General features: G+C 46.5%; 6 protein-coding genes across 6 annotated transcripts; 3 read left to right on the top strand and 3 right to left on the bottom strand.

Annotated features, from left to right (window-relative positions):
* Positions 1-910: 910 nt before the first annotated feature.
* Positions 911-1,484, bottom strand: H6S33_010868 (uncharacterized protein; the record flags this gene model as incomplete). Its single annotated transcript, XM_044842235.1, has 3 exons — positions 911-1,123; positions 1,184-1,301; positions 1,363-1,484. The coding sequence occupies 3 exons, from the start codon at positions 1,482-1,484 to the stop codon at positions 911-913; spliced, it is 453 nt and encodes a 150-aa protein (XP_044696798.1).
* Positions 1,485-3,527: 2,043 nt separating this feature from the next.
* H6S33_010867 (uncharacterized protein) lies at positions 3,528-6,319 on the top strand (the record flags this gene model as incomplete). Its single annotated transcript, XM_044842233.1, has 7 exons — positions 3,528-3,776; positions 3,910-3,963; positions 4,018-4,080; positions 4,136-4,492; positions 4,542-4,592; positions 4,643-4,705; positions 4,757-6,319. The coding sequence occupies 7 exons, from the start codon at positions 3,528-3,530 to the stop codon at positions 6,317-6,319; spliced, it is 2,400 nt and encodes a 799-aa protein (XP_044696797.1).
* A 658-nt stretch (positions 6,320-6,977) lies between these two features.
* On the bottom strand, positions 6,978-7,163 carry H6S33_010866 (uncharacterized protein; the record flags this gene model as incomplete). The annotated part of the gene is made up of 1 exon (XM_044842232.1): positions 6,978-7,163. A coding segment is annotated over one exon (186 nt), but the record flags the coding sequence as incomplete, so codon positions are not given.
* Positions 7,164-8,323: 1,160 nt separating this feature from the next.
* H6S33_010865 (uncharacterized protein) lies at positions 8,324-10,444 on the top strand (the record flags this gene model as incomplete). Its single annotated transcript, XM_044842231.1, has 1 exon — positions 8,324-10,444. The coding sequence occupies one exon, from the start codon at positions 8,324-8,326 to the stop codon at positions 10,442-10,444; it is 2,121 nt and encodes a 706-aa protein (XP_044696795.1).
* Positions 10,445-10,767: 323 nt separating this feature from the next.
* H6S33_010864 (uncharacterized protein) lies at positions 10,768-14,283 on the top strand (the record flags this gene model as incomplete). The annotated part of the gene is made up of 1 exon (XM_044842230.1): positions 10,768-14,283. The coding sequence occupies one exon, from the start codon at positions 10,768-10,770 to the stop codon at positions 14,281-14,283; it is 3,516 nt and encodes a 1,171-aa protein (XP_044696794.1).
* Positions 14,284-19,755: 5,472 nt separating this feature from the next.
* H6S33_010863 (uncharacterized protein) lies at positions 19,756-20,538 on the bottom strand (the record flags this gene model as incomplete). The annotated part of the gene is made up of 2 exons (XM_044842229.1): positions 19,756-20,341; positions 20,396-20,538. The coding sequence occupies 2 exons, from the start codon at positions 20,536-20,538 to the stop codon at positions 19,756-19,758; spliced, it is 729 nt and encodes a 242-aa protein (XP_044696793.1).
* Positions 20,539-21,421: the final 883 nt, after the last annotated feature.

Genomic DNA, 21,421 nt, shown 5'->3' with positions numbered 1-21,421 from the left:
GCTGACCCCACTACTGTATCCTTCCTTTAATTTCAATGGGAACTTACAGTGTTCTTTCCCAATTGAAGGAAAGAATTGAGCCAAATCTCAACTTTTTTTGCAATATGGTTTGGCCTGTAACTATATCCCGGTTCACTGTTTCTTTACCCTCTCTCTACCCGGGCAGAGTGTTCCATCGGTCTTGTTTGAGAACTATGATGTTATGTGAACGGAAGATCCAACGTCAAACAAGAAGGTCCGATTGAATATTAGGTGTGTCATGGAAAACGTAGCTGGGTTTAAGATTGTACAGTGTTCAAGTCTGGGGGACGAGATGATTCGGAATCAGTAGTTCATGGGGAGACGTAATGATTACATAGTTGGGAATTCAAAGTAGTTACAGAGCGGTCAAGATATACGGTGTACCTACACGTGTGTTCATTGATATGTCTGTAATTAAATTACCTCATTCCTATGCACGTAAATATATTTACTTCTACAGCCGTTATTTACATATTGAGAAGACGTAGCAGTAACTGCAAGCCGGCATGATGCATTGGATCTTTCATGTATTCGAAAGGAGCATTTTAATCCAGGAAGCTGACTGACCTCCGACTCACCGAAGCATTCCAATGGTCGCAAGATGAATATCTCCCTCAGACCCGTTTACCTCTGTTCATGGAGATTTGTAAATAGGCTCAGCTGTGGAGCAGCTCCACCCGCTGACCTGTATAGTAGTTCACAATGTCACTTCGAACTCCATCTGCTGAGCTGTACAGTATTTCACAATGTCACTTCGAAGTTCGAACTGACAAGCTACTTGTAGTTAAATTGAATCTACTCTTGAGTTACAAAATAAAAAAGAAGGATCTCCTATATCTCTGGTCCCGTTGATATTTGAACTCCTACAGGTTGTCCTCGATACCCGGCGCTATTCCTTGACAACACGCACCCCACTATCGTGCATCATCGAGCTCGTTTCTTCCGTAAGTGCTTCAAGCTCCTTCACGAGTCTTCTGATCTCCGCTGTGATCTTCTGAGACTCCTCATCGTTCTCACGTGTCTGCGGTGTCACACTTAATTGACTGACACCTTTGTAGCCGTCAGTGTCCCCACTGTGAGTGATCTTCCTCCTCTTACTATTCTTTTGTCGCTTTCTGTCAACATGAACCCTTTTCTTGAGGTTCTTCATGGTTTTATATACCTTTGCCATGTTACGCCTTAACCTCGCAAACCGCGCCTCAGCCTCCTTCACCCGCTCCATCATAGCCTCATAAGCAGTCTGCTCTTCCTCCTCCGCCTTGGCCTTAGCAGAGGTATCACTAAAGAAGAGAAATAAGCTTGTTAGTGCATAGGTGAAGCCGAAAAGGAAGAGTGACGAACGTGGCGATAGTGAGAAGCGCCTGGGCAGCATTGGAGACTGTGTCATTGTCATCATCATCGGTAAAGTAGCGTTCTCTTACTAGCCTGACGAACAGACAGCGGGCGAAAGGTGAATAGCTCATTTCGGGGGTAGTGTTATGGGGCGTATGGGTGAAGTGCTGAGCTGGCGTGTAATCTCACTGCCGGATCTAGTCGTGATATGGTAGGTCTGGTGGTTGGTGGTGACTCGGAGGATGAGAAGGAGCATGAAGCGGGATACTTGACAGTCGGAGGGGAATGTGTGGCATTGTCAAATCTTCTTAGTGACACCTTTGTTTCACCTTTGCCTTGAAGCCCCTGATGACTTCCAAGGGATCGTAAGTGTCGACACACTATTAAAAGGCATTCTTGGAAGCAGGCCGTATGACCTTATTAGACCTGAGGAGGTTTCCTCAATTAGGCGTCCGAGTAATATATACACATAAAGCCAGGGAACTGTTGGAAGAAGGATTGAATCCTCTGATTTGTTGGAATAAAAATCTTTATCCGGAGTACAATTCTTTTTATTAGTAGGAAGGAGATACCTGACGAAAATGTATGTTTAGAAGAGCCGTTTCTAGCCAGTATTTGCATGAGTAGATAAGTACATGAATTTGTCGGTGTTCGCGTGATGACGCCTGTCGCGATTCTGTGCGGTGACCCAGCAACAGGATAACAACACTGAAACAGGACCCGAGGCGACCAAAACAAGTGATAAAGTACGATTAAACCCACCAATTAACCCTGTAAGCTAATGGTGAGCAACAATTGATTAAGGGATTGATTGATAGTAATTGGTAGGCATTGAGCATTGTGGTCTATAAAGTCAACCACAGCCAGCATCTTGGTTGCCTTTCGTGCGTGAAGAAATAGATGCTTTCCCACTGCGTGAGCCCTACCTACACGGTGAGATTGCTAGCTGATCCCGACTCAATTTATGGAGCAGAAGTGAGATGATGCTCTGGCATGATGAACAGGTGTAGATGCGTCTCGTTCACATTTACAGTACGAGGAGAGAGGCCTCAGAGCAATTATGCAGAGCACGTCTACACGCAAAGGGCCTCGACGCAAGCAAGGAATGTGGCCAGATAGAGAAACACAACCAGCTTCTTTTTTTTACAGATTTGTAGACGCTTTATACAATTCAAAGAACAGTTGATCGATCAATGGCTGGTTGGGGGTGTCGGATATCTCTGTTTGTATATAAATAACGTAAATGCGTATCAACCTTAGTATTACAAAATCCATGTTGACAAGATATCAAATCTGTACGTGGGAGAGCTTTTGGTGTGTGCGTTTCCTCTCAGATCGGTGGGCCAAAATTGATGAGTTGAGATTAGATTTCGTTGTCCAGCCAACGAGAAGGGGTTACATAGATGTATATGTAAACAATGTAAGAGAAGGGAGGGTGACCGGTATAGTGGTTTCCTTAGTTGAAGGGCAAAGAGTGAAGGAACATTGCCTGCTACAGTACCAAAAAGCGGGATCCAGTACCACACCTAGCAGAACACTGCAAGGCTACGGTATTGCTACGGTATTGCTACGGTATTGCTACGGTTTAATAGTTAGGATTCCGATTTAACCCAGAATCTTTGCACAATTCCTTATTGGTATAGTACCTATTACATTCCCTTTTTTGGTACTGTATGTATATCATTTTAGTGTTGCGGCAAGAAAGTTGGACCTTACAAGTTTTGGTTTCCCCTTTGACAGGGTTAGGGAGGGAGGGGTGTCCCCCCTCAACTCACGGCTCCGTAGTAGTATGCCCTGGGTGTTAGGGGGGTTAGATGAGACTAGAGTAATGCCGTTTATCAGGGCTGGATCAATCAAAGACCTAATACCTAACGACCCATTGCACACACACCACACACAGAACCCGTATAAATACTTGCAGACCGTATGCGCGCCTCTTCTCCTTTTCCTCACTCAATACAACAATCGACAACCCAGCAAAATCGACAACAACTTCGACAACATCAACAAACCCATCAACGAATCATCTCGACAACAATCAATAACATCACTTCCATCCTTCAAGTCTTTCAGGTAAGTTCTACTTCTTCAATTCCATAGATTTCCCTTTTTTAAAAAACGAAAAATATTGATCATTCTCTAGCAAATCTAACGACATCACTAAATCCATCACAATGTCATCGTCTCCAAACAGACTACAGAGCATGCTCACCAGTAAGCTGAAGTACAGCCGAAAGCCCTCACTTGATGCGGCAAGTATCAATAAGCCCATCGTGGCAATCTCATCCCCTCCTTCATCTAGCCCTGCGGAAATCCGCACTATTCAGGCAGTGAACGAAGAGCTCAGGGCCATTGCGGCTCAAACCACTGCTTTCAATTACCGTAACATTGTTAAAGCAGTCAGGAGTTTTCAATTTCAAAGCGTATGTGCTGTTGTTTTTATCTCCCCCCCTTTTCTTTTCTTTTTTTTTTTTTTTTTTTTTTTTTGGGGGTGGGGGGTTTGAATTTTTTATTATTATTTCTTCTGGCAGGATCACTGATATCTCTTGTTTACAGGTTCGACCCGAAGGTTCTCACTTAAAACAAATTGAAGCCATTCTGATGAAACATGTAAGCTAACACAACCACTATTTTGCAATTGATTCAACTGACATTTCATATTAGGGTTATTCAATGGGAGACCCATCTGAAATCGATGGTGTTTTGACAATCCCGTGCAAGCCTTCTGTATGATCTCCATGAATCTTACATAACTATTGATTCGTTACTAATAAACTTATAGTCTGCTGAGGCACGTAGACGGTCATCTACAGGAATTACCTCTTCAAGATCCATCCTTGCAACAATCACCCCATCATCTGCTCCCAGTGACAACATCGTATCTGAACCCATCCAACAATTCACAGCTACCAGCCAGCTGCAATCAATGTCAACGATTCCTACTCAGCAAAGACCCTCGGTGATCGCGCAGTTCGAACTCCCAAATATCGACATCATTGTCCAGAATGTAAGCGGCAAACCTATTGCCTGTAACCAATCTTCCCTGGTTCAACAGGAAATCCTGGAACACTTCCGAACCTTGAACTTCATGAAATTCAAAGCGGTAATTACCGAACTGACAAAGAACGAAAATTCCATTGTAAGTATCGAATCACATTCCGCGCTATCAACGAAACTAATGATTGTAGGTTAAGAATAGGTCTGCCAAAACACCCATCGAGGATATTTTCCTCAAGAATGTAAGATACCTTGTCTTAATTGCCGATCTCCCGCTAATTGCTCTCTCTAGAAATTGATCTTCCGCTCTTGCACCAAGTCTGATAATACTCTTCATCTGATTGCCATTCCCTCCGTAAGTTAATCAATCATGCCTTCTTCCCAATAGACTCTAATGCTTTAACAGGCCACCCCTACTCGTCCTCTCATGTGCAAGCCATTTGTACCAGCACCAGTTGAGGCGACCCCTACATCAAAGCTGCCGAAAAAGCTCTTTCTCAGAAGGGCTTCACAGGCAGTTGAGCCCCTTTCTGCCTTGAAACCATTGAACAACGCACCAATTACTCAGCCTATTACAACTATTACCTCGCCTGTTTCCTTCGAGTCGGTCATGGATGGCTCTCAAGAGGACGGTGAAGAAAATACTTCGACTCTTCACCACAATGAAAGATTTGATTTGTCAAATACAACTAAAGTTCTTATCACCATTCCTGTTGCGACCACCGTTACAGAAAACAATGGAACCTCTGCTCTCGTAGCCACTGCCGATGAGGTTGAGATAAGTTCAATTGATGCTCCCGCTGAAATAATCGAAACCTCTTCTATCGTCGCAGCTGAAAACCTCCAACCGTCTCCTATCATCGCCGCTGCCGAAGAAGTTAAAGTCTCCTCCATCGTCACCATCGAGATAGTCGATCATGCATGTATCACCGATCTTACTATTCCAATTACTCCATCAGTTGAAACCTCCGCTATCTCTCCATCTATCACTGATGTTTCCTCAACCGCACCAACCCTGATTGACGTTTCACCTGCCACCTTGTCTCTCATTAAGGAGGCAACAACCCTTGAACAATGTGATGTGGCCATCCCAGCAACCATTTCTCTCATCAAGGATACTACTGTCAGGAAGCTCAACTTTGATGGAGAACGACCATCTTCAAGTTTCGAAACTGGTTCTATCAAAATTACTCCGTCTACAATCAGTGCACCATCCTCTTCCATTCATGGCGATGTTTCTACCCCTATTACCGCATCCCCAGCAACTCCATCGAGCAATAACCTCCACCTTCTATCGTCGTATGATAGTGGTTACTCGTCAGAAGAAGATTCTTTCTCAAGCAATTCTACGAATGTATTCGATAACATTGCCTGTGCATCAGACCTTGCTCATGCTATGAAAGCAGTTGAGAAGGCTGTTGAGTCATTCTCTGCTGAGATTGCATCAGCTTTGGAGTCTGCCATTACTAGAATCGAAAAGAGAAAGGCTCAAAACAACACACTTTCCAAGAAGGTTGCTCATGGATCTGCCGCAAATATTTCCTTTGGATTTAATAAGAAGGTTTCCGTTGGGAACGCTATGCTTCTCATCCATTCCAATATCGAACTAGCTGAGGGCTCTTCTACAATCGAAGCCTCGGTTCCAGTTGAATCATCAAGAATCCCCACTGTATCAAGAAACAACAATTCATTAAATACCACAGTTGTTCCTCCCCCAACATCGAGCCGTCAGCCAAACCATCACGCTCAGACACCAAACACCTCTTCAGCCCCTGCTGTAACCGCTTCCTCTTCCACTACCTCTCTTCGCACTGCAATCCCCCAGCGCGCATCTTCTCGGGGGAGCTCTACCTCCCACGTTACTACCGCTGCCGTTCGCCCTTCCGCGAATATTAGGTGTAACGCCCGAGCTCTCAGGGCTGCCGTTAAATCGGACAAGCCAAAGTTCAGCAGAAATGTCTGGAACTAAAGATCCATCAGTTTCGACTTTTTGGGGACAATCTTGGTTGCGGCGTTCCTGGTTACGGTTTGTGTCATGTCTGATTATTATTATACTTTGGGTATTCTTTGGCAGATCTTTGTATATCTTTTTGTTCGTTTTCATCTGGTACCGTCAGTATTATTTGTTTGTTTTTCCTCTTGGGCAATCTTTTGGTGATGTTTTCAAATTTTTTGTTAACAGTTGTACACCTTTTGGATCGCGATCCTTGAATTAGTCTCATAAATATAGTCGAATACATTTTTTCACCGATAACTAAATATTCTACTTGATAAATACCATTCTGATGTCTTCTATTACTTCACAGTACTCATATCTAGTTCCATATCATGTCATTCGGATAGATGATGACACTCGAGACTCAACCCTTGCAATGAATATATCGTTGACATCCGTAAGGACGAGTTTACTCTCCGTGTCTTCATCAACTGAGGATCAATATTATCATAATTCTTCTTCTATGTATAACTCATGTCCTCAGTTCTTGTGCATGTGTGCTTCACTTACGCTACACCGAGTAAAAAATCTCTTCTTATAATAAAGGTCCGGAAAGTACTTTTTAAGTACCATAAGCCCTCCGATATCACTCAGGAGCCACAGAAAGTGCTTGCTAGTTGCGGTTATGTTTTCAACTTCGCTTCTGCTTCGTCCATGGCGTAGTGCTGACTTGCTCCTCCGTACTGACCATGAGAATCAGTCTATTCTCGCCCGACACTCTACGAAACGATGAGAATAGCAAAACCCGGGAGAAAGACCGTTGGCATTCTAGGAGTGAAGCAGGGTATTGATTAGAACATTTGAGTTCAGCTGTTCGCTTTTAATTGTTCACTCAGTTCAGTATGATGCTTACGATACGCAAGGGTTGATATTGGTAGAACTCACTATAAGTACAAAGACCTCCCCACTATAGACGATTCCTTTTGTTATAGGAAACACGAACACCGCTCCTAAGTCAAGGAATAAGGATAATACGAGTGATGGGTTATGATGCGAGTACGGTCGGGTAACGAGGGAACCAGCATAGAAAGGTACCGAGGGGTGTGGGGGCACCGGGTGCAACCACACTAGTATTAGGCTGTTGTGAGGGCACGCTTACTATTGGGTGTCTCACTCGGAACGGAATAGAAGCGGGGCTTATGGCTGCAGGCCATTCTACTTATGGAAGTAGCTCTAGGACAATAGCGTGATACAGCTCGGTTACTGGCAATTGCGGAGTTCATGGTTACGTGTCGGAATTAGAATGGAGGAACGGAACTAGGCGGGGACGCTTTTCTACTGGGGTTATCTTCGGGTTGATTATCTTATTCTATTATCGTTATCTCTTTAGTATTAGAAAGCGGGCCTTGGCATAGGTTCCAATATGTATAAATAGGGAGGGTTCTGCCTCGTCTTAGTGGCATTATCAGTCACTCAGCGAGCGGAATCCGGTTTACAATATTACAAGTTTAAAAGCTACAGAACTATCGCTTAGCATTGGCATTTCCCCAAACACTATATTGTACCTTATCCACTACGCTATTATTTTACCGATCGCATATTATCAACGTCCCGATAAGACAACTACTTGCTTAGACCAATACTTCAGAGTATTTTGTTTGTGGCGGATAGTCACCGTGCGCTCAAGTAAAAGAATAAGAAAGTAGTCTATTAGAAGGGCTCTTTGATACCGTATGCATCCCCGAGTAGCAACAGCAGCTATCAACAACTTTACTTGCACTACCTCTTTTGTCGTTCGCAGAGGCAGTGCCGAACACCTCTACTGCGGATACCTTGAGTACGCCGGATTTTTTGCCGAAGCAGGTACTACTTGCACGTTCGAAGAACACGACCCGGAGATCCTCAACTATCCCGAACTCTTCCCCATTAAAGTCACCCTCAGTCAGCAATCCCACGGATTAGCTCACTCCGTCCCTTAGTTCGTCGTTCAACCCTGGTGCAGAAGACAGCCACAACTCAGAATCGAGCAACTTAGCGATGTCAAGGGGTCATCAACAACGACAGGAGGAAGACTACAACATGGAGAGCTCGATCACCGTGAGAGATCGAGGTATAGTCGAGACCCAGGCGAGACAGCGCCACAGGAGGGATCTGGACATGCCGATCAGCGACCTCTTCAGATCGACTCAGCCGGCCGAATCCTATGGCCAACCCCGCTCCCGCAGGCAAGGGGACTATCGAGATTATTCCCCGTACAAAACGCCAATCAGAGAACGATCTTCTATTCCGAGGCCCTCGGTCCCCAGGGTAACGGACGAAGACGAGGATACGGATATGGACGTAGAGGAACGGCGTATCGAGCACCCCTTTGGAGAAATCATCGGGCAGGAAATCGAACGGAGAGGAGCCCCAGTGGTTCAGCAGCTGAGTCGCGGACTTGGAGACCTCACTGTGAGCGTCCAAGACCTGCCCGCAATCAGGGAAATTACTCGGCAGCACGCGGCACAGCTCACCCAGCAGCACAAAGAGCAGACCGAACTCATCCGCGAATTGCAGATGAAGTTCAACCAGGACCAAGAAGAACGGGAACGCCGAGAGGGGTACATCCTCGCGCAAGTGCGGGCAGAGACAGCCGCAACCACTACGAACCTCGGCCAAGTCTTGGAACAGATCGCCAATACCACTAAGGCCCACCAACAGCGGCAGGAAGAGCAGGCCCAGCATATAACTATGCTGGCCGACTGGATTCAAAGGCTGCCGAAAGATGGCCCAGCCCAAGTCCCAGACGGCGTAGCAGCTACACTGGCACAGTTGGAGAGGACCATGCAGCAGCAGGTCTCCTTGGTAGATGGGTTCTCTGGAACAAGGACGGCTCTAGAAGAAATGATAGAGCAGATGAAGGAAACAGCCCGTAAAACGGCTGCGGAACAACCACTGGCCCCAAAGACAGGTGGCGGCGGATCAGGCCCACCTCCCCAACCACCTCCCCAACAACCAGTCGTCCCTCCAGCTGGCTCCGAATCCAGTGAAAACCTCGAAGACCAAAGCCAACAAGGGAAGCAAGGAGGTCAAGGAGCACAAGGAGGAGGTAACGGGAATGGCAATGAGGGAGGTAACGCCCCGGAAGCACCCGGGTCATCCCCATCGGATTCCTCAGATTCGGAAGACGAACGCCGCAGGCGGCTGGAACGTAAGAAACGAAGACACGAAAGGAGGCGCCGACGAGAGCAAGAACCCTCGCACCCCCCTCGCGCCACCATAGGTGATGCACCCAAAAAAGCCAACATTCCCTTCTCCGGAAGAGCCGATCAAGATGTAAGACTCTGGATCGACCAGATGGAAATCCTAATCAGCCTCCAGAAGAAGGTCCATTGGGATAACGGCACCAAGATTATGTGGGCATCCCTCGAGTTTACCGGTAGTGCGGCAAACTTTTGGCGGAATTTTACGGAGAGGTTGGCTGTGGACAGCAGTATCGGCACCTGGGAACGGTTCAAGCAAGAACTCCGCACTCAATATGGCAACCGCACGAGTCAGGAACAGGCCAAGCAGAAGATGGACAGACTCCGGCAAACTGGCCCAATCGACGACTACATCAATGAGATGCAGAACCTAGAATGGGACGCACGAGTTGGACCAGTTGTCATGAGATCCATGATCCTAACAGGAATAAACTCCTCGCTGGAACAACGGCTCTCCAATGCGATTGAGGAACCTAATGATTTCGTGGACTGGTTAGCCTGGGTACGAAAAGTCGGACGCAAGGACCACAAGGTGAAGGCTCGGAAAGAAATCCTGCGAGGAAAGGATACGGTGAAACCCCGCGAGGAAAAAACGGAACCGCGGAAATCGCGCAACAACGCACATCCTCGGAAAACTTTTCCCGCATCAGCCAACAACTCCAAGACCTCAGATGACTTAGGTGTCACCAAAGAAGAGAAGGAGAAATGGCAGAAGGAAGGAAAGTGTTTCCGTTGTGGTAGAGATAACCACTTCGTAAAGGATTGCGTGGCGACGAGTAAGGTCAGGTTGACGAACCTGAAGAGAAAAGAATATCCTTCCGGGAGAAAGGACCACGGAAGGGAGGGTGATAAGAAACGGAAATTGGGGCCACAAAATGAGGCATTTAGGGCAAGGATTACGAATTTGGAGGACTAAATTGATTGGGTATTTCTATTTTATGCGGTGTTTCATTCTATGTTGTGTTACGGGTTTTATTTGGGAAAAAGACTTTTCTAAGGGATCGGGTTATGTTATGTTCTATCGGTTTTTGCGCAATTTAAATTCTCTTTACACACATTTCAAGAAGCAGGGTTACATTCCGAAAATACCTGGTGCATAAGTGTTGTACTATGATTTTGATCAACGCTCGAATTTTCTATATAAACTCCCTCGCCCGCGCTCAGAACAAGAACTATCAACATCAACCTACTTAGACCCAAGAACAATCTACCTTACCTTACACTTTTAAACATACGAACATGTCTTCACATCACCAAGAAACCCGCCTTGAGATTGAGATCTCTTGGAACCACCCCGCAACTAGCACCCAACATGCAGAAATAGTCAACGCACTCCTAGACAGTGGAACAGAGGACTGGGTTATGTCCTGGAACTGTGTCCATCGTCTTAAGATCCCAACTCAACCTCGACCCAAGCCCCTCATCATCAGACAGGCTGACGGCACCCCTATGCCTAACTCCGGTACTCACATCACCCAATCCCTTACCCTCCGCGTCGGCAACCATCTAGACAGAGACATCGTCTGTGAGGTTGGCTCATTCGCAGGAGAAGACCTCGTCATACCACATCGATGGCTCAAGGAGCATCAACCTACCATACATTGGGGTCAGAACAAGGTCACCTTCGACAACATCAATTGTCAAGTGAAGGGATGCTTCAGGACCATGTATGATATATATGAAGAAGACCCAGAGGAGCTGGTCATCAGGCTGTTGAGGTCGTCACCCGAGACACAGATGATGATCGAGCAACACCCCTTCTGGGCAAGGGCATTGGTAGGCGAGGCTCTCGCTAGTGCTATACCGATGGAGTACCAGGACTTCGTCGACGTTTTCTCTAAGGAGGGAGCTGATCGACTACCTGATCACTCTGAATGGGACCATACCATTCCCCTTATGGAAGGAAAGCAGCCTCCATGGGGACCGATTTATGCGCTCTCCCCAGTGGAACAAAAGGCACTCCGGGAATACTTGGACGAAATGCTAGCCTCTGGCAAAATAGTCCCCTCCACCAGCCCGGCAGCAGCACCAATCCTGTTCGTAAAGAAAGCCAATGGAAAACTGAGGTTATGCGTAGACTTTCGTGGCTTAAATGCTATCACGGTCAAGAATCGCTACCCCCTTCCCCTCATGACAGAGTTGGCCGATTCGACGAAAGGAGCAGAATTCTTCACCAAGATAGACCTGAAAAATGGCTATAACTTGATTAGGATTGCTGCTGGCGAGGAATGGAAAACAGCTTTCAGAACGAAGTACGGCCACTTCGAATATAGGGTAATGCCTTTTGGCTTAACCAATGCACCGGCGTCGTTCCAGGTCATGGTCAACACCATATTCAAGGATCTTCTAGATCAAGGCGTAGTAGTCTACTTGGATGATATTTTAATATATTCAAAGACTAAGGAAGAGCATACGACTCTTGTGAGAAAAATATTGGAGCGACTGCAACAAAACCATCTATACGGGAACCTCGAGAAAACGGAATGGTACAAACAGGAGGTAGAATTCCTGGGATTTGTACTATCAGGGAAAGGGAACCAGGTCTCGCCTAAGAAGGTGAAGGCAATTACGGAATGGATACCACCCACTAAGGTCAAGGAACTCCAATGCTTCCTCGGATTCGCCAACTTCCTACGACGGTTCATCCACAGGTACTCCGAAGTTTGCCGACCAATGACCGATCTCCTGAAGAAAGGTTCCGTATGGCGATGGAGCAGTGAACAGCAAAGCGCTTTCGACGAACTCAAGGAGAGATTTACGTCTGCCCCAATACTACGACACTATGACGAACACCGTGAAGCGATCATAGAAACTGACGCGAGTGACTGGGCAGAGGCTGCAGTACTCTCTCAGGTGTTCGAGGACGGTATTCTACACCCGGTAGCTTACCACTCTCGCAAGTTCAACGAAGCAGAGGTAAACTATGAGATCTATGACAAGGAGATGCTCGCTATAGTCTCTGCTCTCTTGACTTGGAGACATTGGCTGGAAGGAACGGATATTCCTATCCAGATACATTCGGATCATCAGAACCTACAGTACTTCACAACGACCAAGAAGTTGTCGAGAAGACAAGCCAGATGGGCCGAAAAGATAGCACCTTTTCGCTTTAGGATTCATTACCGACCAGGCGAAAAGAATGGCAAACCAGACGCACTTACAAGGCGCCCAGAGTTCGCTATGGAAGGGGGAGTAATGCGTGAACAACCCGTAAAACAATTGCTCAGCGCAGAACAATTTGTCAGAAAATCACGGACCAGTGTAGAAACTGGCCCTGAAATCATTGGCAACCCCGAAGAAGGATGGACTCCGTTGGATCAGTGGTATGACATACCAGGTACTGAGCTGCCTCAGCCACTACAAGACTGGTATGAACAGGACAGACAATGGGTTCGGAGAGTGTTCCGGGATGAACCTCTCCCTGACGCAAACCTTGAAGTCTTCGGGACAGAGGAAGCTGATGCCGTAATAACGGAGCTTGCCACTGAATGGACCCCGGGATCGAATGAGGCCACCCACGATGGTCGTTGGGTAGTGCCAGGATACGCGGTCAGACAAGTCATTGAGGATCATCATGACAGACCCGTAGCGGGGCATCTAGGAAGGGATAAAACCCTTGAGTTGATCGATAGGAACTACTGGTGGCCAGGAATGTCCACGGATGTAGCCAACTTCGTCAAGACCTGCGACGTGTGCCAGAGAGCCAAGCAACGTCGGAGACACTTGTCACTCCCTCAACCCCTAGAGTTAGCCACCACACCTTGGACTGATATCTCAATGGATTTCGTAGTAGAAATGCCAAAGGAGAAATCAGGATTCCGCAACGTATTGGTAGTCGTGGACCGTTTTACGAAAATGGCTCACTTCGTTCCAATGACGGGAATCAACGCGGAACAGACCGCCAACGCCTTTGTCAAAGACATTTGGCGCTTTCACGGACTTCCCAGGAGCATTGTCTCTGACAGAGGAACACAGTTCGTATCGGCATTCTGGGCTGCGGTCACTGAACGACTAGGGATTCGCAGAAGACTCTCGACCTCGTTCCACCCACAGACGGATGGACAAACAGAAAAGACCAACCAGCACCTCGAATCCTACATCCGGGCCTATACCGCTGGAACAGGAAAGAAATGGAAGGACCTACTACCAATTTGCGAGTATGCATATAATAATGCGAAACACTCGTCGACAGGACAATCGCCGTTCTACTGCAACTATGGTTTCCACCCACGAACAGATTGGCCAACGGACGCGAAAATCGGACAGCTGGATGCCAAGGGAAGCATCTACCTGGAAGACCTTCTCCTAGCCCATGAGTCAGCGAGAGACACGCTGCAGAAGACCTTTGATAGGATGGCGTCAAGGCCAGGACCAGCCGTTCAGCGGTTCACAATCGGTCAAAAGGTTTTGCTGGATACTCGGAACCTCGGTGGTTACAATAAATGGTCGGATAAGTTTACAGGCCCCTTCGAGGTCGCCGCGGCTGTAGGAAACAGGGCTCATAGATTGAATCTTCCGGCAGAATGGAAGGTTCATGACGTATTCCACGAGATGTTGCTGAGACCTTATCGAGAGGATCCCAACCCGGGCAGGCAACAGAACACACGAAAACGACTCGCAACACCCGATCCTCAAGAGGCACTCTTAGATGAGAACTTCAAACCGGTCACCAACACTCGGCCCCATACGCGGAGTCAAGGGCCAGTCACCGACTCGAGACGACCTCTGAAACGACAGCGGACTAGGGAAGACTAGCTCGATACCTTTCCTACTCTATGACTTTTCCCACAGGGTTTTTATCATAGAGAGGTTTTAACGGTCGAGGGCGACGTCTAGGAAGGGGGAGTAGTGTTATAGGAAACACGAACACCGCTCCTAAGTCAAGGAATAAGGATAATACGAGTGATGGGTTATGATGCGAGTACGGTCGGGTAACGAGGGAACCAGCATAGAAAGGTACCGAGGGGTGTGGGGGCACCGGGTGCAACCACACTAGTATTAGGCTGTTGTGAGGGCACGCTTACTATTGGGTGTCTCACTCGGAACGGAATAGAAGCGGGGCTTATGGCTGCAGGCCATTCTACTTATGGAAGTAGCTCTAGGACAATAGCGTGATACAGCTCGGTTACTGGCAATTGCGGAGTTCATGGTTACGTGTCGGAATTAGAATGGAGGAACGGAACTAGGCGGGGACGCTTTTCTACTGGGGTTATCTTCGGGTTGATTATCTTATTCTATTATCGTTATCTCTTTAGTATTAGAAAGCGGGCCTTGGCATAGGTTCCAATATGTATAAATAGGGAGGGTTCTGCCTCGTCTTAGTGGCATTATCAGTCACTCAGCGAGCGGAATCCGGTTTACAATATTACAAGTTTAAAAGCTACAGAACTATCGCTTAGCATTGGCATTTCCCCAAACACCTTTCCTGGAAAAGACGTCTGAATCTCAGGGCCGATAACGTTACTCATACACATGAGGTTAACATTAATTACAATGAAGGTCTTCGTCATGGCATGCCGGGGGTAAAGGAAGCAGTAGCGAATTCTGCAGATGGCACATGTACATTCGGAACGAGGAGGCTTTATATTCAAGATCCAATAGCCTTTTGCGAAGAAAACATGCAGTTGTTCTTATAACCGTAAAGATTATCTTAATAAACGTCTACCTCTTGCTCAACTCGCATGAGGTAAATTAACGACCATTTAATCGTCCATCTTTCTTGCATTACCTTCTGACTAGAGACTTGAAGAAGATGCATTTTGAAGCTGAACATGGGAGAAGATTTCAGTACAGCTCCGAGGTGAAGACCACAAGGCCAACTTCCCCCCTCAAACCTAGCAATCATAACCCTTTCGACACTGTGATTTTATCAGTCAACACTGGCAGAGTATAGTCAGACCCGCCAATCATTTATCATCTCATTTCTGAAATGTTGCATGCTCTAGCAGTCCCTTTTCTCGCGCCTGATACCCTTCATAATTCTACTCTCCCCTACGATCATAAGGACTTATCACCGCTGTGCTGTATGCTCAGTTCTTAATGAAAGCCATTATGTTCCACCAACTATTTCTCTGTCTAAAATTCTACTTCTCATAGAATAAACAAGCCCTCTTGGGCTCAATTAAGGCATCATGCAGCCGCCAAGCTCACATATGTAGGCTCCAGTGCTACAGGGGTATGCCGCTACCAAGCATACTGTTGCCGACATATGTGAGCCTTGCTCGCGTGCTCTGGTCCGAGCTCGTCCCATTGAGTGATCCCTAGATGTATATTAGAGCTGCTTAATATCTTCTCCAATTAGGACGTTTGAAGACCATACAACAGACCTCACAGTCTCTGTGCCTATGTGAATATTTACTCACTGAGTGTATGAGAGGGATGATCAACCATACCAGAGCCCTCTATGCTCCTTGCACTGTTGATAGGTAAAGTTGTACGGCGTACTTCTCATTAGACACTGTATTTCTCCTCATAGTCTAGATACCACATGTAGACTACTTCAACTAGCCGCCATATGTAAATACGTTCAGGTGCGAGGAATACCCGGAAGTGGAGACTCCTCTCCCTGAACCTAGAGACACATCGCACACATTGAAAGATCTAACATGCAAATCTCTACAATGCCTATTAGAGAAGTAACATCATCCAAGTGAAAGTGAAAATATACCTCAGTCATAGCCTTCCAACGGAGGAGGAAGATGTAAAGAACAGATTGAGGCTCCAAAAGCAAGAGTAGCAAGGGTTTCTGTAGCAGAGGTGATATGAGAGCGAGGAAGAAGGTTGCGTTGTAAGTTTTTGAAGAGTGAGCGTGGACAAAAGTGAAGAAGAAAAAAAAGACTTGGTGGGGTAAAAAAGGACCAGGTAAGATGTGCGTCTTGGCGCGTCTCCTGCTAACCTCGCCCCAATCTACTGGAGCACCAACAACTCGGTTTGCCTCGCGGGCTCGATGGTCCCCCTGAACCCTTAATCTCTTCTCATAGGCCATTTTTGCAGCTCTGAACAAGCATCGCTCTATTACCGGCGCTACAAGGTTCAAAGAAGACGAAGACCTTTGAACAGTTCAATAATTGCACCTAGAAAACACTCCTTGACCTCCCTTAACTAGGTCGATATTGCTCGACATATAGAGGAATATCGAAATTACGTTTAACTAAACCTATGCGGGGATAGCCTTTTATAAACAGCAAAGAAGTCCCGCCATCCGTCACAGTTAAAAGTTCACATTCCGAACAAATACTGGTTTTATGATGCTCTCATATGAGCTTCATGTGATATCTCTACCTATAACCGTTACACCATACGAATTATACAGTTTCGCCGTGATAATCCACGAGACCCGCAGACATCTCCGACTCCGACGAGAACCAGTCGCCGTACCTACGGGGGTATATTGAAGTGATGGTGCTCGCTCTCTGCCCTTGTGCTTCGTCATTTCCGGCGGTTTCTCTTGGGGAAGGAAATGGAAACCTGTTGGACATGCGGTAAGAACCAATTCTTTTCAGAGATATGTCTTATAATCCTTACCTAACATTCTTTCCTTCTGCAAATAGAGCTTCTCTCACTGACTTTTAAAGTTGCACGTATTAGTATATGCTCAATATCGAACCAATTTCCGCAGCAGATAACCTGCGAGTAACGCTTCGAGAAAAACAATGTATCATTGCCTCAATTCAACGGGCGAGTGACTACAATTGTTTGGAAAGGACGAAGATAGTTCTGCATTGAGAGATTTCGGAACTTTTACAGCCGGAAGTGGGACGGAATTGGAATGGAATACCTCCACTTGGGGTTTCGATCAACTTTGAGCTAAACCGTTGGTCGCTGGACTGGGTGTTGAGTTAAGCTGGAAATTTGTTTTTATATGAGAGTGGGTATATGATTGTCTGCGTATCGCCTTCTCAGACACTTAATATTCTCTTTTGTACCGATAGAAAGCGATCAAACAATGCTCCCCAGTGGACAAGGGGTGGGGGGATATGACCGTCACGGATGCTAAATCAACCTGAAATCGTTAAAGGAATCAACTGTTTATATCATCACTCAGAACAGCTTTCTGTATAGAATTACGGAGGACCGCAGGTGGGGAAAGGAAAGAGGCATCATATATAAGACGAAGAACTTATATCTACAAGGGGCAGTTCGTAAAAATACCGATAGACTGATCCTCTGTGCATAGGCAGTTCCGGTAATACATGATATATCTATCAACCCTAACCTTTTGTACTAGACTATCGTTATACGTGGTTAACCCGAGCACCGGTATTGTTTTGGGTGTTCAATGTGTCCTCACCTTGTTTACATACCTTTCTCATCCACCCCAACCTCCCCGTCCATCTTCAAGATCACACCTTCCGGCGTGCTACCGGCAAATCAAACAAACACCCACTGAGGTGTAACGTGTGCAGATATTCTCTTGAAGATCTTTCTCCCATCACCTTCCTACCCCTGGTTTTTAATGAGTGTCATTTCTGAGACTAGGTAGCCGTGTTGTGACCCATTTGACCGGAGTCATGGGCTATCACTCGATTCGTTGTTCAATGAAGTGATAAATTCATTTTTCACTTAGGTTTAGCTATACCGATGGAGTGAACGTTTAGATAAAATATACAGCTCAGAAGAATGGTCTCAGAGACATAGTTGATATCCTTAAACAGTCGTTCTACATATTTTGGATTTATGCTACTCTCTCCTGCTCCCCCGAATGGGCGTACTGGAGCTCAAGGGTGAACTTATGATGGCTGCACCTAATATACCCCATGTTATCCTGCGTTGTATGTCATTCACCTAGAGACAGGTGGATCTTCTCTCTTTTTGTCCTGCAACGCTCATGGAGTAATCCAACACATCGAATAAAACTATTAATACGTGCCATGTTTATATACTTCTAGATGACATTCAACTGTGGAAATGTGAAAATTCATGAAGCAATACACCCTCTATGCGAGGACAACAAGATCTGATCCTACTCACAGATGCGCATTCTCCCGCGCACTGCAACAAGTCATGAAAGATCACTCGTTCATACTTCATCACTCGTTCACCCAAGATCACTCGATTCAGTCATATCCTATCACTCGAGCCATTCAGGCCAAAGGAATTGATATTTTTTTCTTCCTTGAAACATCGATATTGAAACACGTGTTGTGAGCTCTGCTTTATCATAGAGGGGTGGACGGTATCCCGGGGTGTTAGCTGCGATCTGTTGGTATATGTGATATATGATCGGTCTTCAGCGGTACGACCAGAAATGCAGTTCTCCCGGTTGGTACCGTCATTAGGTGCGTATATTCCGATAGAAACAGACCGAATCACATTTTGTTTCCTAATCTTTCCAACCCATTATTTATTTCTCCCAACAAATCGGTGTGTGAGGTCTTGGGGACGAACTTCATGATCCTCCCTCCCTTTACCTCCCCCCTTACTCTTGATCGGTAAATAGGGTGTCCTCAATTATTTCTAGCATCGTGCCTCAAAGTATCAGAAATCAGTGGCACTCGACACAGCTCGCCGAATAGTTCCGCTTGATGCGCTCATCCGGCAGTGCGGCCAGTTCATTTCCCACCCCTTTACGGCCCTCCCGACAATGGCAAGACCGTGCACCGACCCGCCGCTAGACCTGTAATGTATTCTGTCATATTGTCTTCTATATGATCGAGTACACTTTGCTTATGGTAGGCTGAATATTAATTTATAGTAGGCGGAGGCTTCAACACGGCGATGTTGGATAGACTCCGACTCCGATGGAGAGGTTGAGCGCGCGATGTTGATACGCGGCGGTGAGGAGAAGTTTGATGAAGTGTCTATCGAGGTGGCGGCAGCTGTATGGGGACGCGGTATACGCGCTCGCGATCTGAAGCAGGTTCCCTTTTGGCGATTTGTTGTCAGTTCTTAACTTTTCGCAGGGTTCCGGGCGTGGGAAATGAGGATGGCTTCAGATGGGCATGGCTTGGATTTGTTATGTGTTAGGAGTGAGTATGTCATACCAGCTAAGACGTGTCAGCGGCTGTTGTCGGTGTTATTTACAGCAGAGGAATCACGCCCCGGAGAGGCAATAGGAAAGATTCTCACCCACCTCTGCTGTGTGCACGCCAAATACGACATTGTAGTATATAATCGAAAGAAACAAAGAAACAGATTTAAAAAGGAAATAAGGAGACATATTAATTTAATACAGACTGAAGAGATCCAAGACTTTACTATCTGCATAAAACAAAAGAACTTCCTCCTCTACGCAATCCCACCCTCTGCATTTTTGCGCTCCTCGTTATCCCTCTCCATCTCCTCATCAACCCAATCGCCATCATAACTGGTCGGTCCAGTCACTTCAAGAACCTCAATGCCCAATCCACATTCAAAGTCGTCCTCCTCCATTTCCAAGCTACTAACAGTCGCTGCAAACGCCGCCGCCTCATCTGCCGCACGCCTCAGGATCGTTCTCTGCAACTCGTACGTAATAACGGAGACTCCCGGGCGCACCGGATACTTCTGAACCATGATTGGATCCTCCCATACCGCCTTCTGCACACCCCATATCAAATCCTTCAACCCCCTAATCTCGTCCGTCACCTTGACCACTGTTGCCGTCATATCATCAATCTCCGGGTCATTGTTAGGTAGCATATTGAGACCATGATTGATACCCTCCCAAATGCGCTCGCAGGTGATGTTCGGCACGGTCTTCAGGGCACAGATGGTGAGCTCGCGGTCGATTGAAAGTGCTTCGATGCGTTCACGGGCTTGATTAATGAGGGCCAGTATGTAGTCGACTGGTGGTTGGGGCTCGATTTTAGGGTTGAGGGACCAGGAAATGACTCTGTGGTTTGCATATTAGCTTTTTGACACGGTGGAGAGAGGAGTGGGGGCGGACCTGGAAAAGTAGGGGTTGGTGTAGAGCGTGTTCCGCCTCAAGAGGTAGAGCATTCTATCTGTTTCTGCAGCGTTGGAGCGATCGATGGGTGTGTTTGCGATTGCTTGAGGGGCATGCATAGAGGGGACCATTAGGGAAGACATGGCGCTTTGCGGACGTTTTTTTATTTGTGATTGTTTCTGGGGAGAGGTAGGTTGGGCGAGAGTGATTGTTGGATATCTTATAGCCAAGATGCCAAAGATTGGGTGTCCAGTGCCTTGACTGTTTCAAAGCAGTGCCACTTAACCTCCGAAGGTGATTCCACCGGCATATATCACAACGCCAAAGCCAGCTTATTTCTCCGGAGAACTCCAAATATTCCTGCGCCTGATATACGCTCTACACTCCCGCTTCAACTGCATCCTTATTTCTATACCGTCCAGGGTAGGAATATGCTGGGGAGACTCTTCGCAGTGCCTTGGGTTGCATGTCCGCCCCGATTGCTTAAGCTGTCATGACCTAACATGCTTCATCCTAAGGCTACCTCATTAGCAAAAAAAAGGAAAGTTACACGCATAATCTGGAGACAATGTACCTCCCCGAGTGAAATGAAATACCGCTGTGCTTGTCAAATAACCAGTGAAATAGAGGAAAGTGCCAAGGTGAATTTTCTTTTTTACCTCCCGTATGTACTCAGAAGAGAGATATTTTTTTATTGTTTCTGAATTTATTTTCAATCGTCTTCTATCCTTTCAAGTGTCAGCTTTATGAGATCCGTGTTTGCGACAGAACACTTACCGGACACCCGATCCAACATGATTTCTCAGTGTATCCAAAGATGTGGAACAATTCCGAATCACAGTAGACAGTGCGATTTTAAACATGGTACGGACGTGTAAGCTTTCATACTTGCATATCATCATTTAAATAACATACCAATGAATAACATCACTTTCAACATTGAAGATATCAGAAGAGCACACTAGTGTGTGATTGACTGAGTCATCTACAATGGTACGGACGTGTAAGAACAAAGATCTGAAGGAC

This window comes from Morchella sextelata, assembly GCF_020137385.1.
Source record: "Morchella sextelata strain SCLS chromosome Unknown scls_5, whole genome shotgun sequence".
In the NCBI taxonomy this organism is placed as follows: Eukaryota; Fungi; Ascomycota; class Pezizomycetes; order Pezizales; family Morchellaceae; genus Morchella; species Morchella sextelata.
This window is presented reverse-complemented; position numbering and strand designations above follow the sequence as displayed.